The sequence below is a fragment of the Neomonachus schauinslandi genome, chromosome 11, assembly GCF_002201575.2.
Source record: "Neomonachus schauinslandi chromosome 11, ASM220157v2, whole genome shotgun sequence".
NCBI lineage: Eukaryota > Metazoa > Chordata > Mammalia > Carnivora > Phocidae > Neomonachus > Neomonachus schauinslandi.
Window position 1 is genome coordinate 11476374 of NC_058413.1, and position 27665 is coordinate 11504038.

General features: G+C 43.4%; 1 protein-coding gene and 1 non-coding gene across 2 annotated transcripts in view; one reads left to right on the forward strand and one right to left on the reverse strand.

Moving 5' to 3' along the window:
• Nucleotides 1-18715, forward strand: part of PATL1 (PAT1 homolog 1, processing body mRNA decay factor) — a 31548-nt gene extending 12833 nt beyond the window's left edge. Inside the window, exons 8-19 of the mRNA XM_021684879.2 lie at nucleotides 4-224; nucleotides 1483-1572; nucleotides 4637-4814; nucleotides 5296-5419; nucleotides 5866-5963; nucleotides 6928-6987; nucleotides 8017-8165; nucleotides 10104-10263; nucleotides 14180-14335; nucleotides 16426-16517; nucleotides 16617-16766; nucleotides 17072-18715. Coding sequence (XP_021540554.1) covers nucleotides 4-224; nucleotides 1483-1572; nucleotides 4637-4814; nucleotides 5296-5419; nucleotides 5866-5963; nucleotides 6928-6987; nucleotides 8017-8165; nucleotides 10104-10263; nucleotides 14180-14335; nucleotides 16426-16517; nucleotides 16617-16766; nucleotides 17072-17093 — 1500 coding nt within the window. The 3' untranslated portion in view covers nucleotides 17094-18715. The remainder of the gene's footprint in view (nucleotides 1-3; nucleotides 225-1482; nucleotides 1573-4636; nucleotides 4815-5295; nucleotides 5420-5865; nucleotides 5964-6927; nucleotides 6988-8016; nucleotides 8166-10103; nucleotides 10264-14179; nucleotides 14336-16425; nucleotides 16518-16616; nucleotides 16767-17071) is intronic.
• LOC123326309 lies at nucleotides 2352-2430 on the reverse strand. The gene has a single exon (XR_006541013.1). It is a non-coding gene; the product is annotated as a small nucleolar RNA SNORD49 (small nucleolar RNA).
• Nucleotides 18716-27665: the final 8950 nt, after the last annotated feature.

The following is a 27665-nucleotide window of genomic DNA, read 5'->3' on the forward strand; positions in this document are numbered from 1 at the left end:
TAGCTACCGCCTGGACGGATGTCTCCCAGCCAGTTTGCACGGGTCCCTGGATTTGTTGGTAGTCCGCTTGCTGCCATGAATCCCAAGTTGCTGCAAGGGCGAGTAGGGCAGGTGCTTCCCCCAGCACCTGGCTTCCGTGCCTTCTTTAGTGCTGCGCCCCCTGCCGCTGCGCCGCCTCCGCCCCAGCACTCCCCTGGCCCAGGGCCGCACCTGCAAAACCTAAGGTGTGCAAACTAATGCCACTGTTGACCCATCAGTCGCCCAAGGCTCTTTGTCAGTGAGGCCTCCATGTCTGCAAGGGGTGTGTTTTGAGATGTTACTCGATAATCTACTCATCAAACACAAAGACGTTTGACAGTCTCCAGGCATTCTTACGAATTAACATTTCACTGAAGGCACGTGCTTCCTGTGTAATTTGCATATTGTTAGTTAATCACCTTTTATTTCTTCTGACATTTCTTAGGTCTCACTTTATATCCATTTTACAAACACACAGGTGCACAAAGTGCTTATCACTTAACAAGAATTACTGCATGCTAAGGACCAGAGATGTAGATGCTAAGTAGTCAGCTCATCTTGGTGCTAGCTAAGTTGCACACTTCTAATCTGGTTTTATAACGGGTTCAGGTTCCTGCTTCTAGTGAAATTGTATTTTATTACATGTCATAATCGTATCAGGATTCCTCAGAGAGAACCAATGAAATATATGTATACACACACATATGTATGTATGTATGCACATACATAAAACTTTATATAACAAAAAGATTTACTTTAAGGAATGAATAAAGCAGGCCAGCAAAGTGGAAATTCAGATAAGAGTTGAATTTGCAGTCTTGAGTCTGAAATTTGTAGGGCAGGCTGGCAGGTTAGAAACTCAGGCAGCACGTCTGTGTTTCAGGCTTGAGGCAGACTTCCTTCTTGTCTGGGAAATACCAGTTTTTGCTCTTAGTGCCTTCAACTGGTTGGGTGAAGCCCACCCACATTTTCAAAGGTCCTCTTTTTTCTTAATTCTTAATGACATCTACAAAATACCTTCACAGCAACATCTAGACTAGTGTTTGACCAAACAACTGGGCACCATAGCCTATGGCCAAGTTGACATAAATTGACCATGACACATACATTTTCAATATGATTTCCCAAATAGTTGAAACTAAAATACATTAAATCTTAAATCTTAAAACTTAACTACATTAAATCTTTTACGAGACTTCTGTTTACAGTTAGGAAGAATAGTTCTACTGCTCCACTGCTAATGCACTCAAATTTTATGATCCTCTTCTTAGGAGTTGAGAATTAATTAGTCTTTGTAGAGGACATGTAAAAATATATCAGTCTTTTCCTTCTGAAAGATCTCCTGAGAATAGACTTGAACATTCCCTTGAGTGCACTTGTGTGAAGTTATCCTATACTGACAACATTCTCTAAAACTTCAGATCACAGGACAGCAGAATTAAAAACCTTTCCCTTTTTTCTCAGATCTCAGGCCCCAATGTTTAGACCAGACACAACTCACCTCCATCCACAGCACCGTCGGCTCTTGCATCAGAGACAGCAACAGAACAGAAAGTAAGTACTCGGGGCACCTGGGTGGCTCACTCGTTAAATGTCTGCCTTCAGCTCAGGTCATGATCCCAGGGTCCTGGGATCGAGCTCCACATCGGGCTCCCTGCTCGGCGGGAAGCCTGCTTCTCCCTCTCCCACTCCACTTGCTTGTGTTCCCTCTCTCTCTGTCGCTCTCTCTGTCAAAGAAATAAAATCTTTAAAAAAAAATTAAGTACTCATCCAGCTCCTTGGTGGTTCTTTAATTCAGCTTTTAATTTTGACAGTGTAACAAGGTGCTACTAATTTAGTTTACTTTTTAAGTAAATTTAATTAGTATTAAGTTTATGTTACTGGTAAAGAAGATCATATATGCTGTCATTTTATGTTTTTGATACACTAGCTTTTAATTTTTTTTTCATTTTTTGAGAGAGAGTGGGTTGTGGGGGAGGGGAGAGAATCTGAAGCAGGCTCCACAGGACAGAGCCCGACACGGGGCTTGATCTCACAACCCTGAGATCATGACTTGAGCCGAAATCAAGAGTCAAACACTTAACCAACTGAGCCACCCAGGTGCCCTGATACACTTGGTTTAAATGACAAGACTTTTATCAACTGATTTCTAAGATTCTATAAATCTCTTTATCATACATCAGAAATATAATTTAGATCTGATTTTTTTAAGTCATTTTATACTCCTTACCAAGTTCTTAACCATACTCTTAACTACCTTTGTTTATGATCTCAGCTCAGAGGTAACTTTGAAATATAATGGCTAGCCTTATATTTCAGTCTTAATATAAAGCCAACAGCCACTCTTTTTGCCTGTAATCTAATCTTTTTTCGCTTCTGATGGCACTTCCTAATCCTAGTATCATCAACAAATATAAATATGTATTTATATGTGTAGCCCTGCCTGTATATCAGGCCCTGTGGTAGGTTTTGGGGACTGAAAGAAGAACGAGATATGTCAAAGTCCTGCCTTCCTGGGGTTGACATTCTATAATCATTCATATACAGAAAATAAGAAAATTAAACATAACTTTGAGGTTTCTTTAACCTTCAATTTAAGGTTCTGTGTGTGTAATTCCTTCTTACTTTCAAAGAAGCTCTAGAATATTTTTTGGAGGGGAAAAATAGGCTCTTAAAATAAGACACAAAAAGTGCAAACCATAAAGGAAAAGATTAATACATTTGACTGTGTTAAAATATGAAACTTCTAGTGCCTGAAGTTAACAATATGGTTTTATGTATTTGAGAATTTATAAAGAGTGTGGTTCTCATTCATGTAAAGTGTTATTGCCACCAAAAAAAAAACAATGGGAGATACAGAAACTCTAGTGAGTGTTGAATATATCTAGTATCTCATGTGTGGTGATGGTATAACGAGTGTTTGCGTGTCCAAACTTTTAAAATTGTACACATTAAATATGCACAGTTCTTTGTATGTCAGTTATACCTCAGTAAAGCTGATAAGAGTGTGCTCATATGTGGAATTTAAGAAACAAAACAAAAGAACAAAGGAAAAAGAGACAAAAACTCTTTTAACTATAGAAAAACAGATGGTGACCAGAGGGGAAGAGAGTGGGGGGTGGGTGAAATAGGTGATGGGATTAAGAGTACAGTAACATTTAAAACGATTGAAGCATTATATTGTACATCTAAAACTCAAAAAAAAAAAAAAAGATTTCAAGCTTGCTTATAGTCAGGAAAATACAGATTAAGATCAGATAACAATTTTACATCATCAGATAAGTAAAATTTGAAATGTCTCAACACTGTCGTCATTGGCAAGAATATTGGTTAGCCTCAGCCTCTCTCAGCCTCTTGTGAGAGAATTTGGCAGTAAATAATAAGGTTGAAAACGTGGATACACCACATGCTAGCAGTTCTTTTGGGTATATACTTGGGTATGCTATCAACACAGATAAATATGAAAAGCATAATGTTGAGTAAGAAGCAAGGAGCAGACTTACATCTCTGGTACCATTTATGTAAAAGTTAAAGGCACACAGAATAATACTGTATAATATTTAAAGATGGATACGGGAGTCATGAGTCTTAAAAACATTGCAGGGAGAGGCGCCTGAGTGGCTCAGTCGGTTAAGCATCCACCTCTTGGTTTCAGCTCAGGTCATGGTCTCCCAGTTGTGAGATCGAGCCCCACATCAGGCTCCACGCTCAGTGTGGAGTCTGCTTGAGTTTCTCTCTCTCTCCCTCTGCCCCTGCCCCCGCACGCACATGTGTGCAGGAGCGCGCTCTCTCTCAAATAAAATCTTTTTTTTAAAAAAAACGTTTCAGGGGCGCCTGGGTGGCTCAGTCGTCAAGCGTCTGCCTTCGGCTCAGGTCGTGATCCCAGGGTCCTGGGATCGAGCCCCGCATCGGGCTCCCTGCTCAGTGGGAGGCCTGCTTCTCCCTCTCCCACTCCCCCTGCTTGTGTTCCCTCTCACGCTGTCTCTCTCTCTCTGTCAAATAAATAAATAAAATCTTTAAAAAAATTTTTTTTCAGGGGGAGTGCATACAAACTCCTCTGAGAAGGAAGGGAGGCAGGAAACCAGGATCCAGACGGGTGCAACAGTATGTTGCTTTAATACTACTGTTTAAAACTCTGAGGCAAATTGAGGCAAATAAATTTTTTTTTTCCCACTAGGTCTGGGTGGTGGATAAATGAATGTTTAATGTGGGCTTTTCTCTATATTTGAAGTATTTCGTGATTTTTCAGCAAGTTAAAAAAAGTGTATAGATGGTGAATCATACTGGCCTGTGTTCACACCTCTTTGGCCTCGGTTTATTGTCTTCGGTGGAGAACATAAAGCCACCTACCTCTTAGGGTTATTGTGGGGCTTAAACAGAAGTGCGTGGGTGACAGTGCTCAACACGTGATGAGGCACTCCCGTCTCAGTTTTGTTTCTTTGTGTATGCATAGCTCTTCTCCGACGCTGCCATTAGATTCAGTTCTTTTCCCTCCTTTGTTAACAAAAGCAAAGTGGAATCTTTTTTAACTGGCCCGGCTTGTTCCTGAATTGGTACAGGGCCTAACGAGTGCCCTGACGTGGAGCGATTGCGCCCCTGTGTCCGTGTGTGTTTTCAGTCAGCATCGCAGTCTCAATGGCGCCGGAGACAGAGGGAGTCACCGGAGCAGTCAGGACCATCTCCGCAAGGACCCCTATGCCAACCTCATGCTGCAGCGAGAGAAGGATTGGGTCTCTAAAATCCAGATGATGCAGCTGCAGAGCACTGATCCCTACCTGGACGATTTCTATTACCAGGTAGGTGGTCATCCAGTCCCTTACTCTGATGAGCCACTCAGGGAAATATCGGTAGACTTAAATACTGACAGAATCTTCTTTTGAGGTGGTATTCAATTAGGTCAGAATTGACTAAGCAAATTCTGTCCTCTTCTGAAGCTGGAGAGCCTCTCACTATTCACTAGAAGGTTTCTGTACATGCCTTTTATTCCTTACACACACAGGCTCCCGGGCCAATGTTTTGAAATCTCTTTGGCATCAATAATCTGGTTCTCTCAGTTAAAAATATTGGCAGTCTAACTTTGAAGATATTTCCATTGAGGTTGGGCTTTTCCGTAGGCTGGGATTTTTTGAGAAGTAAATATCTGGCAGTCTAGCAAAAATTAAAGATCGATACATTTATAGAGTCCCAAGTTGTTGCTGCCACCAGTCTAATCATGTATGATAAAGAGCAGCCATACTCTGGGCTTGTGTTGCAACTGAAATCATCTTCACGTGGTAGAATTACTTTGAAAAACTGGAGAAACTGTCAGCTGCTGAAGAAGTACAAGGCGAAGGCCCGAAAAAGGAGCGCACCAAGCTCATTACCCCTCAGGTGGCCAAACTGGAGCACGCCTATAAGCCAGGTAAGGTCCTTATCCCTGGGCCCACAATAAAAGAAATTCAATGAGCTGCCAATATGATAAATAGAACTGTATAGATGACTGGATATAGAGATGTTCAAAGCTCATTTATAAGGACTATTGTCCTTAAATGCAGAGGCCTGCCTTTATTCCATGGAATGAGTGGTTTAGCAGATAGACTTATAGATCCTTTAGTGCTTGAGATTCCTTAACTTTTTGAAATGTGTTCTAATTTCTAGTATCCCTATAATAAAGGGGAAATACTTCAGATTTTTATTATCATTGCAACCACAAAATGGGAAAAGATAGATTTGGGTAAGAGATCACATTAGATACATAGATTTTTGTACTGAACTGTTAGGCTGTGAAAGAATAGAGACTATAAAGGTCTTTGAAACTGCCTTGCCTGCATTGCTGAGTTATTTGTTGGAAATGCTTTGTCCTTGCAGTGCAGTTCGAGGGCTCTTTGGGAAAGCTTACTGTCTCTAGTGTGAATAACCCCCGAAAAATGATCGATGCCGTGGTGACATCGCGGAGTGAGGATGATGTAAGTGTCAGCAGAATTGTGTGTTTAAGAAACTCTGGGGGACGCCTGGGTGGCTCAGTCGGTTGGGCGTCTGCCTTCGGCTCGGGTCGTGATCCCAGGGTCCTGGGATCGAGTCCCGCATCGGGCTCCCTCCTCAGCGAGGAGCCTGCTTCTCCCTCTGCCTCTGTCTCTCTCTCTCTCTCATGAATAAATAAAAAAAATCTTAAAAAAAAAAAAAAAAAGAAACTCTGGGTCGTCACTGCTGCCTGGGGGTCATTGTGGGAGGGAATCAGACACAACGGAGTTGTGTGTTGTCGAACTCGGAGCTCCCCCCGGCGTGTCTTGGTGTTCTGGTTTCCTGCAGGTGGGCTGAGGTGCTAACAACACCTTCCACTCCAAGGCAACCAGGCTAGACTTGGGGTGGCAGGAGTCTTTAAACTGGGTAACTGGCTGCAAACAGCATTGGTTGTTTATTCCAGTTTCAGAAATTACCGTTTTTCTATGTGTTTTAAGATTTTCCTGTGATTATCTGCATCTTTACTGCATTCTATAACTACCTTTTGCCTGTCTGTAAATTCAGTTCAGTAGTCTGTGTGGGTTAGTTCAGTCTGTTCTATGACCTTTGTCCAGTTAGCGTTGTTTTAGATTATTAACTTTCTTTTTTTTTTTTAAGATTTTATTTCTTTATTTGAGAGAGAATGAAAGAGAAGAGAGCATGAGAGGGGGGAGGGTCAGAGGGAGAAGCAGACTCCCTGCTGAGCAGGGAGCCCGATGCAGGACTTGATCCAGGGACTCCAGGATCATGACCTGAGCCGAAGGCCGTCACTTAACCAACTGAGCCACCCAGGCGCCCAAGATTATTAACTTACAAAGAGTTAAGATTCTTTTACAGTATTGTTACAAATGGAACTACATGTGCACGCTTAGAAAATTATTTTTAACAGAGGCAAAGAATTCACACTGAATAGTCTTTTCTTTTTTTTAGGAGACAAAAGAAAAGCAGGTTCGGGACAAGAGACGAAAAACCCTTGTCATCATTGAAAAAGTAAGTTTTAGAATTTCTTGCTGTAGTTAGTTGCAAATAAGGAACTGTCACATGTATGTGTATGCAAGAAGTGGAAAAGTAAGCAGTCAGTGTTCTGCGATTTTAATTAATGAATATATTCTTCCTACATGGCTGTTGTATATCAGAGCGCACTAGAAAAGAATGTGCTGTGCCTCACCTATGACCCCGTGGAAAGAACACTGCAGTTACAGTGTCCTGGGTCTTTGTCCAAGCTTGTTCAGTTAATTGCTAAGTGCTTGGGAGCAGGTCACCTTTCTAAGAAAATGAGAGTAAAAATTACATTGTTCCACCTGTGAATTAATTGAGTTAATTAAGTCAGTTCACAGGTATTTACTGGATAGCCCCTTGGAAGCTAGGCACTGTGCTGGGTACTAAGAAAAATTTGGTACTCTGTAGGCGATTCATTTGTAAAGTGTAAATACCATGTAGCAAAGCCATAGGCGTAGCAAGGAAGAGCACGGAGTGTGGAACCAGGCTGCAAATCACGTCTTCTCCATTTCTGAGTCTGTGACTTGAGGCAGGCTACTTAACGTTTCTGTGCTGTCCTCATTTTCTTCATCTGCAACAGTGGAGGTGATAATATAGTCTCTTTCTGGCTGGGTTATGGAGAGTGTCTGGTGAATGAGTACATGCAAAGTGCCTTGAACAGTGCCTGGCACCCGGGAGTAAAATTATTGCTGTGTTTATAAATAGAACGCATCACTTGAAGCAGTGATACAGATCATTTATGTTAACAGTGCTATTCTTGCTGCTGGAAAGTTTGCAAGGGGTGTAATCATTCACTGTCATCTCCTGGGTTAGTGGTCAGGAGGGACAACAAACGGAGGAATTCTTTAAGTTCTTTCACTATGTTTTTCTGGATTCAGAAGAGCACTTTTTTCCTCTCAGGCTTACTACAATTCGTTTTCGCTCTTTTGTCTTTACCTGGTGGTCTTAAACTGTGAAATTGTTTATCAAATACTCTGATCCTGACCTAGCATGCTGTGGCCTGCTTTGTGTCTCACTTAGACGTATAGTTTACTCCTGGACGTAGAGGATTATGAAAGGCGGTATCTCCTAAGTCTAGAAGAAGAGCGACCTGCCCTGGCGGATGAAAGAAAGCACAAAATTTGTAGCATGTATGACAACTTAAGGGGGAAATTGCCTGGACAAGAGAGGTAAGAATTGTACACTTGGAGGGACACGTGAGACCAGCTGGACTCCTTACTCGGCTGACCTGAGCTTTCCACATTTCTGTCTTTGGGATATCTTCCTTACCATCTGAGGAAGCTCAGAGTCTATCCTTCCGGCCTAACTCAAATGCTGCATCATATAAAGCATTTCATAATCCTTCCCAGCCAGGAAAAAAATCTCTTTATTCTGGATTCATTTATTCGACACCTACCTATTCACTATCTGCTAGGAACTATGCTGGGTACTGGAGACACAGTGGGGAACATGATTTGGTTTCTGTGTTTGAGCCTACAGATTGTACTTGCTTTATGCTTTATTCTAGCATGTTCAACCTTGGAATCTTCATGTAGTCTTTTCTACTAAGATGGAAAGCGTAGATATTTATACTTTCTTGGGATTTCCATAGAATACTCATACGCTATGGCAGCCAATCAGTGTTCCAGTGAGGACTAAGCTCCTTAATGTATCCTTTTTTTTTTTTTTTTAAAGATTTTATTTATTTATTTGAGAGAGAGAGAATGAGAGACAGAGAGCAGGAGAGGGAGGAGGGTCAGAGGGAGAAGCAGGCTCCCCGCTGAGCAGGGAGCCCGATGCGGGACTTGATCCCGGGACTCCAGGATCATGACCTGAGCCGAAGGCAGTTGCTTAACCAACTGAGCCACCCAGGCGCCCCCTTAATGTATCCTTTTATCTGTATCTGTCATCTCTCCCACCCAGGATCTTGCTGACAGTAAATGTTCTATAAACCCCAAGTGTTGGGGCACCTGGGTGGCTCAGTCATTAAGCGTCTGCCTTCGGCTCAGGTCATGATCCCAGGGTTCTGGGATCGAGCCCCGCATCGGGCTCCCTGCTCAGCAGGAAGCCTGCTTCTCCCTCTCCCACTCCCTCTGCTTGTGTTCCTTCTCTCACTCTCTCTCTCTTTCTGTCAAATAAAATAAATTTAAAAATCTTTAAAAAAATAAAGTAAAATAAACCTCAAGTATTTATTTGATGAATACAAGAGGACTCTGTCCTGAAAACTCCCTTTCCTTTGCCCTTTCAAGAGAATTGGGGATTCTTCTAAGCCAGGACACTCACAAACCAGAACATAAAAATAAACCCCTTCTTTTTAACACACCTTTTCTGGAGTCAGGTTGACAGGCAACTGGTTGAATAAATGTGGGCTTGTCCATAGTTGGGAATGTTATGGGGCCATCAAATCGACGTAGTTAAAGTGTATCTATTGAGGTGGAAAATTGTCACAAGAAGTTGTTGGGTGAAGAAAGCCAAGTAACAAAGCCGTATGGATTCTCTGGACTCTTTTTTTTTTTTAATTTTCTTTAATGAAAAAATATACAGCACAAAGGTTCTTAAAAATGGTACAGTAGGGGCGCCTGGGTGGCTCAGTAGGTTAAGCGTCTGCCTTCGGCTCAGGTCAGGATCCCAGGGTCCTGGGATCGAGTCCCTCATCAGGCTCCCTGCTCAGTGGAGAGCCTGCTTCTCCCTCTCCCTCTGCCGCTCCCCCTGCTGTGCTCTCTTGCTCGCTCTCTGTCAAATAAATTTTTAAAAAAATAACAATATAAAGTTAATTCTGAAATGATTGTTTTTATATCCTTTTTGCTTATGTATGTTTTCGGATTTTGCTGTATCAACCATGTTATTTGTCTAGTTACATAAAACTTAAAGGAAATGAACACCTGTAGTTTGAACAAGTCTATTTAACATACGTTTGTGAAAGGACGATTTTCTACATTTGCAAAACTTGAAAAATGACTTGTTATTATTTGGTTGAGAGTTGGAGAAGTAATTCCCACTATTTTGTAGCAAAGGTCATCGTAGCGTGAAAATGAGCACAGCAAGTTCATTCACTAACATGTAAGAGGAGATAAAGGATGTGTTAAATTGTTCTTGCTGACCTAAGTGAGTATTTCCTTCCCCTGCAGGCCAAGTGATGACCACTTTGTACAGATCATGTGTATCCGAAAAGGGAAGAGAATGGTTGCCCGTATTCTTCCTTTCCTCTCCACAGAGCAAGCAGCTGACATTCTCATGACAACAGCCAGGAATCTCCCTTTTCTTATCAAGAAGGATGCACAAGATGAGGTGATCCCCCATGTGGGACTTCTTTCCTTTGGGTCTTCATAGTTGATAAGGTTTCTAGAATCCAAATTTCTTATCTTCCCCTCTTCCTATTTCTGTTGTTTTGTCTAACCTTCAGTAGTAGGATTTGATTATTTAAAGCAAAAGTCTACTCCAGGACTATACTTTTAATCCCATTTTTGGCCCAACAGGCCAAGTTCCTAAACTGAGGAATGCAATAATCGCATCGTATTTGACATAGTCGTGAAGCTGTGTTGTGTATCAGAATTTCTTGGGCAGCAGATAATTCAGCCCTACTCCAAACATGTTGAATCAGAATTTACAGAGGAAAGGCCAGGCCTTCTGTATCTCTAACAGAATCCAGCTGAATCTGATGCTCACGAAAATTTACAAACATATGGTCTTGGTTACTTTGCTGGATATAAAGTATCACGCACTGGGCTGTTGTCAGGAGCTTAACATTCAGCTGCAGACTCCGTTGATTGGTGTCACAGAGGAATCAAGCCAGTGCCCGCTGTGCTCGTAAATAACGTTTATCATGATGTAAACTAGGCTGGACTTAGCAACCTGATTTTCAAGTTTATAAGTAAACTTTTGGTAAGACCTGCTCTCTACTTATCCTAACACTTGAAAAATTAGCACTATTTAGAATCATTTTAGAAGTTCAGAGCAAGAAATTGTTAAGGGTAGGGCAGTTATTACTAAGTGTGAGGTTCAGAATGTTAGAACTTATAAGAGTAAGCCTCTCACATTAGATGATGCTTGATCAATAACCAGCTGGTGATGATCCACAGAAAACATGATGCCAGGATACCTTGTTAGGTGGTATGGCATGAAAGAGTTGAAAATTAACTCCTTCTGAAATCATAATGAGTTGAAAAAGTCCTTAAAATTGTAGCACGTGCAGAAGAAATTAATGCAAAGTTGAGGCGTTATCATCAGGAAAAGTGAAGTGGGATGAGACAAATACGTTTTTTAAAGATTTTAAGAAGGAAAAATGGGTTGGAGGAAAGTTTAAGGATTTGAGGTTTATCCTAGAAAACGGAAGCCAGACAAAAAGCAGCAACTCCCTTACAGCATATAGATTATTGTAGGCCATGGGGTGGACACTCACAGTCCTAGAGGAACTCCTCAGTGGAAACAAGTTTGGGAGAGCTTTATTCATTCAGTAAGTATTTATTTATTCAGTAAATATTTATTAAATATTTATTACACGTCTACGTACCAGGCACTATTTTAGGTCTTAGAAATACATCTCACAGAGCTAGGAACTACGAATTCAGAGATGCTTGCCTTAGTGGAGGTGTCTGCTAGTGAGAAAAATTTGGTTAATTATAGGGGCAGAGTTTATACCTCCTTGTGTTAAAGAGTAATAGACCACATCTCTGAATACCATTTCTTGAAGCAATAACTAGTTGCAGGTCTGAGGCATAAAATATACAAGGTAATCGGGGACTATCTTATGCCAGAAAGTAAGGAAGCTAAAAGATTACTAGGGTGTCCCACGTGAAAGATGCACAGACAAAGCTGAAGGGACTCCTGTTGGCCAAAAATGGGATACTTTGCATCAGAAAGAAAAATTACAGAAGTGGATTGAAATATATCAAATATTTTTAATTTAATGAGTTCACAGTGATACCAAAAAATATATTAATCACCTTCCGAGATTGCTAGGCCATCAACTCATAATTACTCTGAAAATGGGTAAATAAGGAAAAGACTCAAAACATTTATCCTGCCTTTTTATTACAACCAAATATCATGGTAACCAGAAAGTTGATAATAGAAAGTTCTTCCTAGAAGAATTTCAGCTAAGGGGCGCCTGGGTGGCTCAGTCGTCAAGCATCTGCCTTCAGCTCAGGTCCTGATCCCAGGGTCCTGGGATCGAGCCCCACATCGGGCTCCCTGCTCGGCGGGAGACCTGCTTCTTCCTCTCCCACTCCCCCTGCTTGTGTTCCCTCTCTCGCCGTGTCTCTGTCAAATAAATAAAATCTTTAAAAAAAAATTTTTTTTTCAGCTAATAAATGCAAAAGAAATGATAAAATTAGAAAATCTCCAATTTACAGTCCCTAATGGAAAAGCAATCAGTCAGTCTGGACAGCAATCCTTACTGGTGCAAAAAGCATTGGGTAAAAGGTGGATGGGGAAATTTATGGTGGTTGGGGCAGCAAACAAGTGATCACTGTCTAAGAGTGGGACAACCAGACACCGTGTGCTTCTTGACATGATGCAGGAAAAAGCACACAGCTCTATCCATGAAGTTTTCTTACCCTTGCCTTCCCCCGATGAACTTAAATCTTACCAGACCTCTAATTCTAACCATCAGTTTTTATTGGAAAGACAGAGGATAGTAGAACCTGTTAAGTGACAGCACATAGGTGCAGTTAGCCAAATCCAAACCGTGGGACATCGTCAGCAACTAAATAGCATGAGAAAAGAAGATGGGTAGCGGGCAAAGGACTAATTCACAGATTTTAAAAGCCTTACCAGCCAGATGCAATGTGTGGGTCCCATTGGAATCATGATTAGAATAAGTCAATTGCTAAAAGATGTTTTTGAGACAACTAGAGAAATTTGAATTTGGCGGAGATATTAGGTGAGATTGAGGAATGGCTGTTAATTTTGTTAGGTGCAAGAATACTGTGAGAGATTTTGTTAGAGATGCAAGCTGAAGTATTTATGGATGAAAGGATAGGATATATAGGAGGGACATAGATTTAATAAGATTGGTAGAATGTTGATTTAATTATTGAGGCTGGGTGATGGGTACACAGACTTCATTATACTCTTTATACTTTTCTGTATGATTAAAACGCTTTTGTTGTTAAAGCTTTGTTTATTTAGAGTAGTAGATGCCTAAAAGTCTACTTTCCATCTTTGAATGCCATCTGAAGTAAAATCAGCTATCATTTTTTATACCATGGGCACTGAGTGCTGGAAGCACCCTTGATTTCCTTTCCTGTGTTAGAACCTAGTTATATTAGTAGCACTGTATTTTAACTTTCCAGTCTGGGCCTCATGGCTAAAAGGACTGAATGACTTGCAGGCCAGAATTCAACAGCCTTGGATTCTGGTTCTCACTATTAGCTATGGAACTCTGAATGCTGAACTTCTGCTCGCTTAGCTTGTCTAATAATCTGTAAAGTCTATCATTTCTCAGCTTCCTCATTGAGCTTGTATAAAGATCAGACAAGATCCAGTTAAGTCTGGGGGCGCCTGGGTGGCTCAGTCATTAATTAAGTGTCTGCCTTTGGCTCAGGTCGTGGTCCCAGGGTCCTGGGATTGAGCCCCACATCAGGCTCCCTGCTCAGTGGGAAGCCTGCTTCTCTCTCTCCCACTCCCCCTGCTTGTGTTCCCTCTCTTGCTGTGTCTCTGTCAAATAAATAAAATCTTTAAAAAAAAAAAAGATCCAGTTAGGTCTAAAAATACTTCTGGGTAGTTCCGCAGCACTCAGGATTTACCTGTCTCAGAGTCCTTCTCATGGTATATCGAAATTGCCAGTTTACTCATGACTCCCCACTCAACTTTAGATTCCTGCAGGTCTGACCTGTTTACCATTTCATTGTAGCCCACAGTGCCTGACACACTGTAGGCGTTGAAATATTTGTGGGATGAATTCAGAAATGATATCTTATCGTGAATCTTGCTGTCTATTTGAGAAGTGATTTTACACCCTTGGTTCACACAAGTCATGTTTCCTGTGCAAATTGAGCTTTAAAATTTCTCAGTAGACACCTCAGAACCAACCCATTGTTGAGAAGACCCTAGTAGTACCTGCTGGACTTGTCAGCCCTTCGTGTTAAATCTTGCCTGAGGCCATTTGAGTGTGCAGCTGAGCATCCTCCTGTCCATGCCCACTGACGCAGGCTGACTGAAGTCACAGTTGCCAGGATGTAATGCTTTTCTTTATTTTTTGTAGGTGCTGCCATGCTTACTGAGTCCCTTCTCTCTGCTCCTCTATCACCTTCCATCAGTGACTGTCACCAGCCTTCTGCAACAGCTCATGAACCTACCTCAGAGCACAGCTGCACCAGCACCCTCCAACCCTCACCTCGCTGCTGTGCTCCAGAACAAGGTGCTCGCACCCTCTTAGGTCCCTGAACTTGGCCAGCTGTCTAGATTTGAGTTACAGATACAAACATTGGCTTATGTGGCAACTTTCAGGCGCGCCCGGGGGGCTCAGTGGGTGAAGCGTCTAACTCTTGATTTCTGCTCAGGTCAGGATCTCAGGGTCATGAGATTGAGCCCCACATCAGGCTCTGCGCTCAGTGCGCGGTCTACTTAAGTTTCTCTCTCCCTCGGCCCCTCCCTCCCCATGTGCGTGTGCGCCCATGTGAGGCCTCTCTGTCTCTAAAATAAAAAAATATTTTTTTAAAAAGGCATCTTTCAGCCAGGAGTTATGTTAAGCTCCTAGTGTCAGAGGCTAGAAATAAGTGTTTTCAACAAAATAGGATTTTCTGTCTCTCAGTGGAATAGTTCTGGCATCCTGTCCACATCGTTGTCAGGGCTGTAGGCTCCTTCAGCCTGCCTTCTCTGCAGCCTTAGCGGTGGCTGCCACACTCATGGCCTCTCAGGCTCCACTCCATCGGGAAGAGAGGTGCTTGCAGAGGGGCCAAAAGGTGCGGATTTGCTGTCTGCCTTGTTGGGACCTTTTCCAAGAGTTGTAACCAACAACTTCTACTTAATCTCAGTGGCCAGGTTTTCCTCACATGCCACACATCACTGCTGAGAAGGCTGGAAAACATCTTTGAGTTCACACCATTGTAGTCTGAGATAAAATCCAAGTTCTGACGTGAGGAAGAAAACAGGTAGTCCTCACTCTTGCTCGTAAGACTGTAAATAGGAGAACATCCCATTCCATGTTTCATCTACATCAGGTTGACGATCCAGAGACTCGCAGGGGACGTGTAACATAGAAGAGAGAACATTGGCTTTCAGAGCAGCTTTTCATTCCTTGCCTGCCAGTCTCTAGGTTTGTGATGGTGAACACATTATTTCACTTTGTTGAGCCACTTGCCTGACCTGTAAGGGGAGGTGACGGGCGATTTCAGAGCTGTCCTGTTACTCAGATGAGCCCACCGCTGTGACAGTTCAGTGTAATGCCCTTCCTCAGTGGGCACATGTGCGAGCACAGTGAAAAAGTCAAGGCCCCTTCCCCCCTGGCACCTGAAAACCTGCCAAAGCAGGACTCAAGGGCGGTTGAGAGGTGACAGAGCTGGGGTTCTGGAGTGACAGGCTGTGGGCCTTCTGTGTTACTTGGGCTCTGAGTTTAGTGTTGATAAATAGAAAACCACGAGGTCAGATGAGAGATTGTATGTGTAGCCCAGTGTTGTTTTTTCTGATAGTGACACGAGGGTTCTCCTCTGTGAGTTGAACTCAGAAACATGGATTCCCTTCATATCCACTGTTGCTGTGATTCATACATTTCATCTCATGCTGCTTGTCCCTATTTGTATTCTGTTCTGTGCCCCTTTAGACCACATGTTTCCTGCTGGTACTGCCCACTGAATAAAACAAATCTTTAACTTCTAAAGCAGGTTGCTTAAATTTTAATAGTCTTAGTAAGAGTATTAAATCTGTGTATCCCTTCTCTGCTTTGAATATCTTATCTCAACCTTTATATGTCCACTAGGGGTGTGTCCTTTGTTAAGAAAACTTTTTCAGGAGATTCAAGGAAGTCTCTTCATATGCTGATCATTTCAGTGACCTTTCTTTGTACGTTTTCCCACCGGTCTTCACATCTTTGTTCTTAATTCAAAATACCAATCTACTTAATGTTTTTTCTTACTTTTTCTGTGAACTTTAATTTTCTGATCAAAGTTTGTCTTTGACTTTTTTTTAATCCATTTCTGTTTTAGTAAATACAAGTAAAACTAAACCCCACCTTATCTGTGACAGGGAAGAAATTATCTTTTCTTCTCACTTTGGGGTGGGGGAGCAGAGAGGACGCTTGGCCGTGGGCTTCCCCTTTTCGTTGGTGATGCTGTTGCTGCCTGCCTGAGCAAAGCCAGGAGAAAGGCCCAGCCCCCAGCTCATGGTCGCCGGATGTTTGCCGTCGGCAGAGCGAAGCGGCGGGCTCATTGCGATCTAGTGCTGGGATCCCCTCAGCGGTGCTGGAGGAGCGGGTGCAGAGGTGAGTTGGAGTCCCTCTGTCTCCTCTTGTAGTTTGGCCTGTCACTGCTCCTCGTCGTCCTGAGCCGTGGGGAAGACCTACAGAGTTCAGACCCTGCTACAGAATCAACACAGAACAACCAGTGGTCAGTCCGGGCTGTGTTTTTTCTTTCACGTTCTTTTAGATCATTGTTTATTCTTTTTCTCATATTGTTCTTACGTGTTGTTAACGGTTTTTCTTTCAGGACGGAGGTGATGTTCATGGCAACCCGAGAACTTCTGCGGATTCCCCAAGCAGCCCTGGCCAAGCCAATCTCTATACCCACAAACCTGGTGTCCCTCTTCTCTCGCTATGTTGACCGACAGAAACTGAACTTGCTGGAGACAAAGCTGCAGTAAGTCTGAAACAGGAGAGTTCCACATCTTACTAAAGTTGGCACTTTAGACGTTACGGTGAGGAGATCAGGGGCATAAAACTGAATTTAGTGGAAGACATTAAGGACTTGTCTCAAGTACGTGAGTATCTACTAGATAGAAGGTGCTGAGCAGGCTACAGAAGCACCCTGAGTTCAGGAAGGAAGGGTAGAGATATTTCAGGTGTTTTGTCGAGAGAATTCTAACAAGGGTGTAACTTTAATGCAAAAGATTGCCTTCTGTTTTAACTCACACAAGTTTCCTTTCTCTCTCTCTCTGCCCACAGGCTAGTTCAGGGGACCCGATAAAAGACCTCCAGGCGTGTCCTGTGCGTGTCCTGTGCCTCCTTTAGGCTGCCGCCCGCACAGCCGCCGTCACAGCGGGGTGTTCTGATGAGGGAGGGAAGGTAGCTTGTTCCCCAGAGCGTCTCGTGGGACCGGTTCCTGTCACAGGGCTTGGCTCTCAATGCCCCGTATTTCCCCACTGCTCTGTGAAATTTGGCTGGGCGATATTTCCGCTGGCTCCTTCTTACCTTCTGTGTTACAGTTCTGCATGTCCTGCTTTTCCTCAGTTCTTCTCAGTTTTGCATTTTCTTTGCCCTAGAGACACAAATATGATCTCTCCCCTTACCTACCCCCACTACTCCAGTCAGAGTAGATTGTAGCCTGCCAAGGGATTCCTTCCCTCATCCTATTAAAGTCTTCTTTCATTGCCCCATATTAACACGACTATAGGAGAACCAATTAAGTAGAAACCAATACATATATATATATATATATATATGCACACACTCCCCTCTACATACGTTCAAGTGATCTCCAGAGGATCTTTAAAGAACGAGTTTTAGATTGAGAAATATGTAGTTGACACGTCCCTCCTCTAAAAACAAACCAGCTGATGTATTTTTAATCTGTTTCTAGTCCATCTTGTAATTAATTTGGTGGGTTCTACTTGTTTTAATATAAATACAGGGTATGCAGCACGTTAAAATCAGGACTCTTAATTGGCTGACACCCAGCTCTAGGCTGAGAAGTCCTGTTTCTCCTCCCCGCCGTATTTCCTTTGTATCTGTCCACCTCAGTGAAATGGCACACGGTTAAGCCCTTATCCTGCTACAGCTACAGTGTACTTGAGCCTGTCCCCTCCAGGGCGTGCAAGGTTGCCCCAGATGAACCGGACTTAGAGCCTGCTTCCACAGCGTAGCGTTTGCGCATTCGCTCTGTCTTCCTGAGACAACTTCAATAAAGCCATGCTTTTACTTCCCTCTTCCCCGTTTTTATTTGGTGTCATGGGTCGCAACCTCCAGAGGTAACCACGGAAGCTCAGTTCGGCTTGCTTCGCTCTGCAGGCTCCTCCACACCATGGGCAGAAGTGCTGTCCTTCCCCTTCGTCTCCAGGACCCTCTCCCAGGCAGCCAGGGGCCTGGCTCCCGGTCCCAGCAGGGACAGCCCACCATGGCCCTTTCCACCTGTCCCCCTCCCGTCCCCCTCCTGGGCAGCAGCCAAGCAAGATGAGGGGTTTGATCTCTAGAGATCACAGCCCTCTGGAAAATTAAATCAGAGTCCATTTCACACGACTGTCCTGATACACTTTTTGCTATTCTCACCTTTTCGAATGTTAGTGAGGGGACAGGTTGTGATATTTAAAGAGAATCAACATTTTGCACATACATGTCTTGTACAACAGTAAAGTCCTCCGTTGTAACCAGCTGTCCTTGCTCTCCATCTCTGTTTCTCCCCATTCCGGAGCCCCGGCCCCGCAAGCTGCTCCCGGTGACATGACCTAGCTTCCCTCCACCCTTACCTGCTGACTCTTTCCACCCTGCGCCTTTCCTCCCTTCCCCTCACAACTGATCAAGTGAATACTTGACTATTATTTCTTCCTTTCTGTGCTTTATCTTTTTTGTTTGGTTCTAATTAATAAAAATTAAAGTTTCTAAATTTACATTTTTATAGGGTATTGTAAATAAAAACAAATTGTATACTTGAAAAATTGCATGCCTGCATTTCTCCTTCTTGTTACTTCTTGTCTGAACATGATTTGCAAATGTGTTTCTAGCCTGTTTCCATGGACTGGCAAACGTCTTGGTGTTGGGCCTCTGAGGATTTTAACTTTTGTACTGTTGTAATAAGGGAGACAGATTGAAGACCTTATGTTGACACGGTCACTTTCCTTGAAAAACCTAGGTGCTTTCATTCCTCCCCCACTCTCCCTTCAACTACAAAACAAGATTGTAAATTGTGGTGGACACACGGTGCAGTTCATCTGCATCCGGTCCACCTCCAGGCACATGGGTTTTAAGAGACTTCATAGAGCCCGGTTTGGCCTAAGCTGCTGACATGGCCAGCTCTGCCTCACATCGCACACTTCTTCCCCTCACTGGAGATGGGGAAGCTTTGATAATTCTTCATAGTAACTTTGTGTTATTTCAGACATGGGTGTTATTTTTACTCTAACGTGCTCCAGATAAGAGACTGAGCTCTCTCCCCGCACTCTGTCATCGTAATGTGTACGCTTGACTCTTCCTCGCCGGGTCTTCTTATGAGACTTTCAGGATCAAGCAATTTCTGGCCAAAAAAACAAAAACAGAATCGTCCCATTCCTCAGTGGGTTCAGATGGAAACTAGTACTAAAAGCTCCTTTCCAGGGGAACCTGGGTGGCGCAGTTGGTTGGGCATCCAACTTTTAGTTTCAGCTCAGGTCGTGATCTCCCGGTTGTGAGACTGAGCCCCAAGGCAGGCTCCGTGCTTAGCATGGAGCCTGCTTCAGATTCTCTCTCTCTCCCTCTCCCACTGCCCCTCCTCCCCCTGCTCACTCGCTCTTTCTCTTTTTCTCTCATAAATAAATCTTAAAAAAAAATTCAGCAAATATAATCCTCTAAGAAAAAGAAGACCCTATTAAGTAGTAGATAACAGAAGTAGGTAACAACAGACGTGTAAATAATAATTTTTATAAAGGAAAATGCAAGTGAGCAATATTAGGAATTTCACCCTCACCCATATTAGAGAAATAACAAATAAGATACTTTTTCAACCTATCAAATTAACAAAATCTTTAAAAACAATGCTAGTGAGAATGTGAGACTGCCATTCATACTGGTAGGAGAAATTACAGTTCTGGAAGTGCTTTGGTGATGTGCAGACCTTTAGAAGTATTCACAGCCTCTGACTAATAATTGGGTTTTAGAAATCTAAGGAAAGATTCCACAGGCATGATACTTATATAATGAAAAAAATACATCGGGAGGGAGGGTATGTTCCTGATGGTTACTGATGTCTGTCTCCAGATGGTAGGAATATGGGAAACTAATTTTTGCTTTTCAGTGTTTTCCAAATTTTCCATAGAGAAAATGCATTCTTTGGGAGAAATATTTTAAAGGAAAAATTGCTTTTGAAGGGTTCAGTTAATGTGGGAAAATACTAAGAATACAATGTTAAGTGTAGGATAGGTTCTATATATGTATGCATGTGACTTAATCATGGAGGGGGAAAAAATGAGAAAAAGGTGACAAAGCAGTGGTAGCCTTTAAGGAGAAGGTGACAGGGGATCGTGTGTGGGGGTGATTGTTGCCTTTTCTGTATTTTCCAGTGTCTTCAGTGACCATGTATTGCTATTATAACCAAAAGGGCGATTCCTCTCCAAGAACTAAAAATAGGAGGAGCCTTCTATTTCTAGTGAGAAAGTAAGTTCCAGCAGGGCAAACGCATCTGATCTAGTTGTGCTTGACTTCAGAGCCAAAGCATTTGACTTTGCAGCAGGTGAACGTGCAAGGGGGTCTGAGAAAGTCATGTGAGAGCAAGGCAGTTACCCCGAGAACCGTGGTCCAGTGTTCCGTAACTCCGTGACGGAGATGGCCAACCGACCGGGGCGGGGGTCGAAGAACCACTTCGCTAAGTCCAGGCTGTAGCTCCCAGCAAGCTTCCTCTTTCCTCTAAGTTGCATTTTTTCCCAAACTGACTTGAATCAGGAAGGATCCCCGCTCCATCTCCAGAAAGCTCAGGTGTCAGCCAGCTGGCTTGCACCGAAGTTGCCCTGTCCGTCATTAGGAAAGCCGAGACATGACTTTCTAAATTTGATACAGAGAACTGGATGCCACCTACCATCTGCTTTTGGAGGGCAGGGAAGCCCACTGTGTGAGAAGTGAAAGCGGGGAGTTGAAGGCAACTTCTGCTTTTCCTCTGCCCGGCCGTGTTTTACGTATATTAATGTTGTGACCTTTGACCTTTGACCACTGTGAGGGTGTTTAGGAAGCAAGTCTTTGATCTGAGGAATCAGCATCTTAAAATCACCTAATAGCATTGTTTTGACCTTTTTTCCTTCTTCCTGCAGAAGCCCAGCTGTGAATCATTTGCAGGTCTCCTAACATAACAGCCTTAACAGCCTCGGGGCGCTTTGCTTTTTGTTTTGCGAATGTTGCATGTAAGGCTCTTCGGAGGAGCTTGTCTTTATTATTCTGTGACTGTGACTCCCGCAAGCTCCCACCTTAGCCGAGTTCGTTCTCTGAGGCAGTATTACCCTCACTCAGACCTGAGGGCTGGGAAACTTCTAGAAGGGAGCTAGGGAATCAGTGATGTGTGTACTTGGCTGGTTGTGAATACACTGTCTTAAATTACTTAGATGTTAAGTCAGTCTAAAGAAGCGGAGAGAAATCCGCATATAACTCACACAGGGAAAGTGCCAGATTTCAACCCCCACCCCGAAAACATACTGCTAACAATTTAGTATATCGTCTTCCAAGTGATTTCTCTATGCATACACATACGTAGTTAGAACTATAGATGTTCTTACCTTTTTTTCCCATAATACATCATGGACATCTTTCTATTTTACTATATAAGAGCTCCCCTGTTTTGTTTTCTTTAAGATTTTACGGTTTTAAGTAATCTTTACACCCAACATGGGGCTCAGACTCACAATCCCGAGATCAAGAGTCCCATGCTCCATCGACTGAGCCAGCCGGGTGCCCCGAGCCTCCCTATCTTTTTAACAACTGTGTAGTGTTCCACTGCGTGCCATTGTACATAATTTATTTAACTGCTCCCCTATTAATAGGGTTTGATCTTCAGATACTTTTTGTCAGTGTTCATCCAACAGTGCACAAAGGTAAACCCACAAGATCACCTTACAGCTCTTCTGTAGTGTGCAAAGAACACTCACCCTCATCTTCTCATCAGTCCTCTCTATACTTCTCGTCAGTCCTCTCTATAACCTTTTGGAGTAGGATGGGCCACTCTAAGGGTACACTGCCAAAACTGTGTAGCTCAGAAGACAGTCCAGCTGGTGAGGGCTGATACTGGGATTTAAACCTTACATTTTAGGGCGCCTGGGTGGCTCAGTCGGTTAAGCATCTGCCTTCAGCTCAGGTCATGATCCCAGGGTTCTGGGATCGACCCCGGGATCGAGTCCCCCATCGGGCTCCCGGCTTGGCGGGGAGTCTGCTTCTCTCTCTGCCTTTCCCCTTGGCTTGTGCGCTCGTTTGCTCGCTCTCTCAAATAAAATAAAATAAATAGGGCGCCTGGGTGGCTCAGTTGGTTAAGCAACTGCCTTCGGCTCAGGTCATGATCCTGGAGTCCCTGGATCGAGTCCCGCATCGGGCTCCCTGCTCGGCAGGGAGCCTGCTTCTGCCTCTGACCCTCCCCCCTCTCATGTGTTCTCTCTCTCTCATTCTCTCTGTCTCAAATAAATTAAAAAAAAAAAAAAAAAAAAAATCTTAAAAAAAATTAAAAAAAAATAAAATAAAATAAAATAAATAATAATCCTTACGTTTTAGGCTGCATGCCTAGTGTCAAATAAATAAATAAATAAATAAATAAATAACCTTACATTTTAGGCTGCATGCGTAGTGTCCTGGCCTCTAGAAGGCTCCTGTGCCTGTTCCATGCTTTATACAGGAGCAGCTGAAAAGCTCCAGGCATTTAAGGACACATCTGCAAAGTCTTCTGATGGGATTTTAACGCCTTCGTTCTTAGTAGGCAAATCAAGCAGTTGTCTCTCAGTAACGTCAAAGGGGGCGATTGAGGTGGTCATTATCGGTACCAACTGCATTATATAAAGATCAGAGTTACAGCTGTCTGGCATCTGTATGGTCCTTTAGTGTACTAAATTTGTGCGATGCCCCTGTCAAACTACATTGTCACTCGCTTTATCACGACAAGCCCGAGGTCAGGAACAACTCGGTAATATACATCAGGCCAGCACTTGGCAATGCTGCAGGCCCAGTGGTGACAGAGACAAACGGAGGCCCTGCGCCTGTGCAGCCTGAGGTCTCAGGAGGATACTTACAGATAGAGGCGGGTGTTCAGAGAACAAAGGGTAAGGGAGTCGAGAGATGGGACGAGGGGGTACTTGAGACAGTGGTCAGGAAAGGCTTTGATGAGCAGGAGCCCTGGGAGTAGGTGCATGAATAATGACAAGAGGACAGCCATGCAAAGGGCTCAAAAGAGCATCCCAAGGCAAAAGGAAGATCGCCAAGACCCTGAGAGGAGAATAAGGAGCTCAAGGACCACAGAAGGCTGATGTTGCTAGAATGAAGTGGGGATAGAATGACCACACAGGGCCCCGATGGGATTTGCTCTCACTGCAGTGGGAAGACTTTGCAGAGTGTTTAAGGAGAAAGCACAAAACAAAATATGATCTGATTTATGCTTTTGAGAAATCACTGCAGTGTGGAGGTGGAAACGGGCTATCTTCACACTGCGTGGAAGGGACCACTTAAGAGCGGGCCTCACAACACTATTCCTGGTCTGCAGAAGACTGAGCCATTAGAAGCCGAGGTGACTGAGAGAATCATTTTTTAAATTAGATTTAGGACAGTGCTTACCTTTGGGAGTGTTTAGGGGAATGGCATTCAGATAAAGATGTAGGCAACTGGCTATTTTGGGTGGTAGGTTGGTGGGCTTTACTATTGTGTTTCACAGCTTTTGTGTATCATATGCATTCTGTGTCTGCTAGGGGCCAAATTGTGTCCCTCACAACTCACATGTTGGAGTCCTACCCCCCAGGGCCTCCTAATGTGGCTGTATTTGGAGATGGTGTCTTCAAAGTAAAGAGGTTAAGTGAAAATGAGGTCATTAGGGTGCACTAGAACCCAATAGGACTGTCCTTTTAAGAAGACATTAGGACACGGGCACAGAGAAAAGGGCCATCTAAAAGTGAAGGGGAGATTTCAGAAGCCAATCCTGTCCACACCTGCCACTTGATCTCAAACTTCTAGCCTCCAGAACTGTAGGAAAATAAATTTCCATTGTTCAAGCCCCCCAATCTGTGGTCCTTTGTTACAGTAGCCCTGGAAAACTAGTAAGTAGAGGTGTCAAATATTTCATCTTTAAAAACTGTAATTGTTTAAAAAATCCCGTAAGGTAGTGGAAGAATATCAAAATGTTAACAACAGTCATCTCTGAAAGGTGTGGTTATGGGGGATTTTCATTTTCTGTATTTACATTTCTGAACCTTTAATATCTTTCATAATATAATAGGTTTGTATTTGAAGGAAAAGAGAGTATGGACATGACTTGTCCAAGATTGCAGTGAGTTGAGTAGCAGAGAAAGAAAACCTGAATTACATGTACAATCATTCCCCAGTGCTTCTCCATTAACAGAGAAGTAAGCAGGCATGTTGTGTGGGATAACCAAAAATTGTTCCTTGGAAGGAAACCCTTTTTTCCTTCCTTTCCTCTTGTTGCTGCCTAGAATGCAGTTGTGATGGCTGGAGCTCCAGCAGCCATCTTGAGGGGAAAAGTAATCTCAACGTCAAAAACAATGCACAGCAGCAGAGAAGGAAGTGTGTGTCTCTGAAGACTTCAGGGAGCTACTCTACCAACCCTGAGCTGCCTACCTCTGGATTTCTTTCATATGTGAGAATAAACTCTTATGTGTTTAAACCGACAGAAATGGAGTCTCTGTCACTTGCACATTGTTTTCAGTCGTTTCGTATTAGAGTTAAGTGTTACGGGGTGGGGGGGAAGCAGTTTTGAATAATCTTTTAAAAATTTATTATAAATTTGAGGGATGGCAAAAATGGTAGCTTTCCCGGATGTAACAGCAGCAGGGGCAGGCTGGTGATACTTTTTAAAAATAAGAGAAATTATGTTTATTTTCTGTTATCAAAATGAAACCAAATGTCATGTCGTTGTGTTGATGACACCGGCTGTAACTGAGTTGTTTATGTTATTGAGAAGAGATTTTATGGTACCTGTGGTACAAAGGACAGCCTGCCTTAGCTGTGGGGCTCTTCAGGGCTTTGCCCTTACAAGTTACCTACTTGTTTAAGTCAGTTTCCCCATCTGTAAGAGGAGGAGTAAAACAACCAGGATTGTGACAAAGAATAAATGCAATTATATTTGTGAGTGTGCTTAACAATCAGTAAAAGCTGTGGGGCACCTGGGTGGCTCAGTGGGTTAAGCATCTACCTTCGCCTCAGGTTATGATCTCAGGGTCCTGGGGTCGAGTCCTGAGTCAAGTCCTGAGTCAGGCTCCCTGCCCAGCAGGGGGTCTGCTTCTCCCTCTCCCTCTGCCCCTCCCCACCCCTGCTTGTGCTCTCTCTCTCTCTCAAATAAATAAAATCTTAAAAAAAAAAACAAAACAGTAAAAGCTGATTCACTTTAATAAAGCTTCACTTTATGAACACACTCCTACATCCTATAAAGTCCCAATATTTCTAGGCTTCTCTATAGCACGTCTAATACTCCCAAGGAAGTCTTGGGTCCCACTTGGGTTAGCTCTGCTGTGCTTCAAAGATAGCCTTGCATAATTAATAATTAGTTAGCATGTACTGATCATTTACTATATGACAGGCAGATGTCATTCATGCATTTTCATTGAATCCTTCCCCCGAAACATTGAGAAATAGATGCTATTCACATGGTCATAAGGAAACTGGTGAGAGGTTAAGTAAATCACGCAAGATCCTATTCCCTTCACACAAGCAGAATACGGACCCCAGTGATCAGGGTCGTGAGGCAGAATAACTCATCACTGGACTATAAAGCCTCAGTGAGCCAATGGTGCCTCCTGCTAGGGTGTTAGAGATTTCCCCAGGTAGTAGGCAGGTCCCGTTTTTTAAGTACACAATTATTCCCTGTGGGAGTGTCTACAAAATAGATACAGAATGTGGTGCTCTGGAAATGCCCTCTTCAGGAGCAGGTGCTCAAACCCAGCTGCTGACAATGTCAGTGGCTCTGGGCTCACGGCTGAGCCTGTCTCCCTCTGGGAATTGCCCTCACCCCAAGGAAATGCCTTGGGCTGGGCCGCCTCCTTGGACGCAGCCTGCAGCAATGACTGACTAGTGCGTGGAGCGAGCGCCCCCAGCCACCTTGTCTCAAGGGCGGAAGCCTGGGATGGGGCACCCAGCTCCAGCTCTCGTCACAGCCGAGTGCATCTCGGGTCCGCTTCTCCCTCTGACCCGATTTCCTGCACCTATTCACAGTGAGCCTCTGGAACGTGTCCACCTGCCACCACATTCAATCCAGCCTCCGGCGTCTCTTCGAGAAAGCTGCAAGTGCTCCCCTGCTGCTGGCTTTCCCCCCTCTTGTGACTCCACAGTGACCATTTTTAACAAAAATTGGGGTCACTTTAATCCCTAATCGCTTCCATTGCACTTGGAATAGAACCCACCTGTACCTTCACTACCCTGTTCCCAACACTTGGCTCAAGACTGGAGATGTTCTAGTAGATGCTCAATAAATATTTGTCACATGGGTGAATAGGCTAGGCTGTGTGCTAACTGTCATGTGGGAACTGAAGATGACAGATACAGATCTACAGACCACATGCTGGAGGAACTCGCCCTGTAGTAGCTGTCATAAGTCGGGAACACAAATGACTTAGGGCGAGACAACAAATGTCACAGCATATTCTGAGTCCCGAGGAGGGAGCATTACTTCTAGGCAGGGTATCAGAGGAGATGCTGTGTGGGGAGAATATTATGCATTCAAAGAAGGCGGAGTGGGGCACCTCGGTGGCTCAGTCGTCAAGCGTCTGCCTTCAGCTCAGGTCATGATCCCAGGGTCCTGGGATCGAGCCCCGCATCGGGCTCCCTGCTCAGTGGGGAGCCTGCTTCTGCCTCTCCCACTCCCCCTGCTTGTGTTCCCTCTCTCGTGTCTCTCTCTGTCAAATAAATAAATAAAATCTTTAAAAAAAGAAAAAAAGGAAAGAAGGGGGAGCATATGAAAAGGCACCCACATGGGAAAGTGCAGGGCAAATGTGGAAAGAGACGTGTGGACCAATTTAATTGGAGCATGGAATACATCAAGACATTAGAGTAAGAGACTGCCTGGGAAAGAAGTGACACCAGATTGTCAAGGACCTGATTTGCCAGGTAAGAAATCTGGGCTGTATTCTGGAGGCAGTGGTGGCCGACGATGATGCAACCCAGCCTTTGAAAACATTAAGACAAATTTCTTTTCAGATATACAATAAAAGTAGAAATAATAGTACAATAAATCCCCATATACTTCTCACCAACATCCAACAATTAACATTGGGCTCTATTGCTTTATATAGAGATATACAGATACATAGAATAGATACATAGATAGAAATGTGTGTGTGTGTGTGCATTTCAAAGTCTGTAATACTTTTTCTTGGCTTACTCTTTCTTTTTCTTTTAATCTTTCTTTCCTTTCTTTCCTTTTCCATTTCAAAGGGAATTACAGACATTATGACTCTTCACTCCCAGTCATTTCTCCAAATATTAAAGGTGCTTTTCCTTCATAGCCATCATACCAATATCACACTGAACAAACATAGTAACTGCCTAACATCATCTAATACCAATCCATTTTCAAATTTCCCCAGTTAGCCCCTAAAAAGCTGTTTTTGTTTTGTTTTGTTTTGTTTTGTTTTTCAGAACCAGAATCTAATCAAGCATGTGGTTGTGTCTT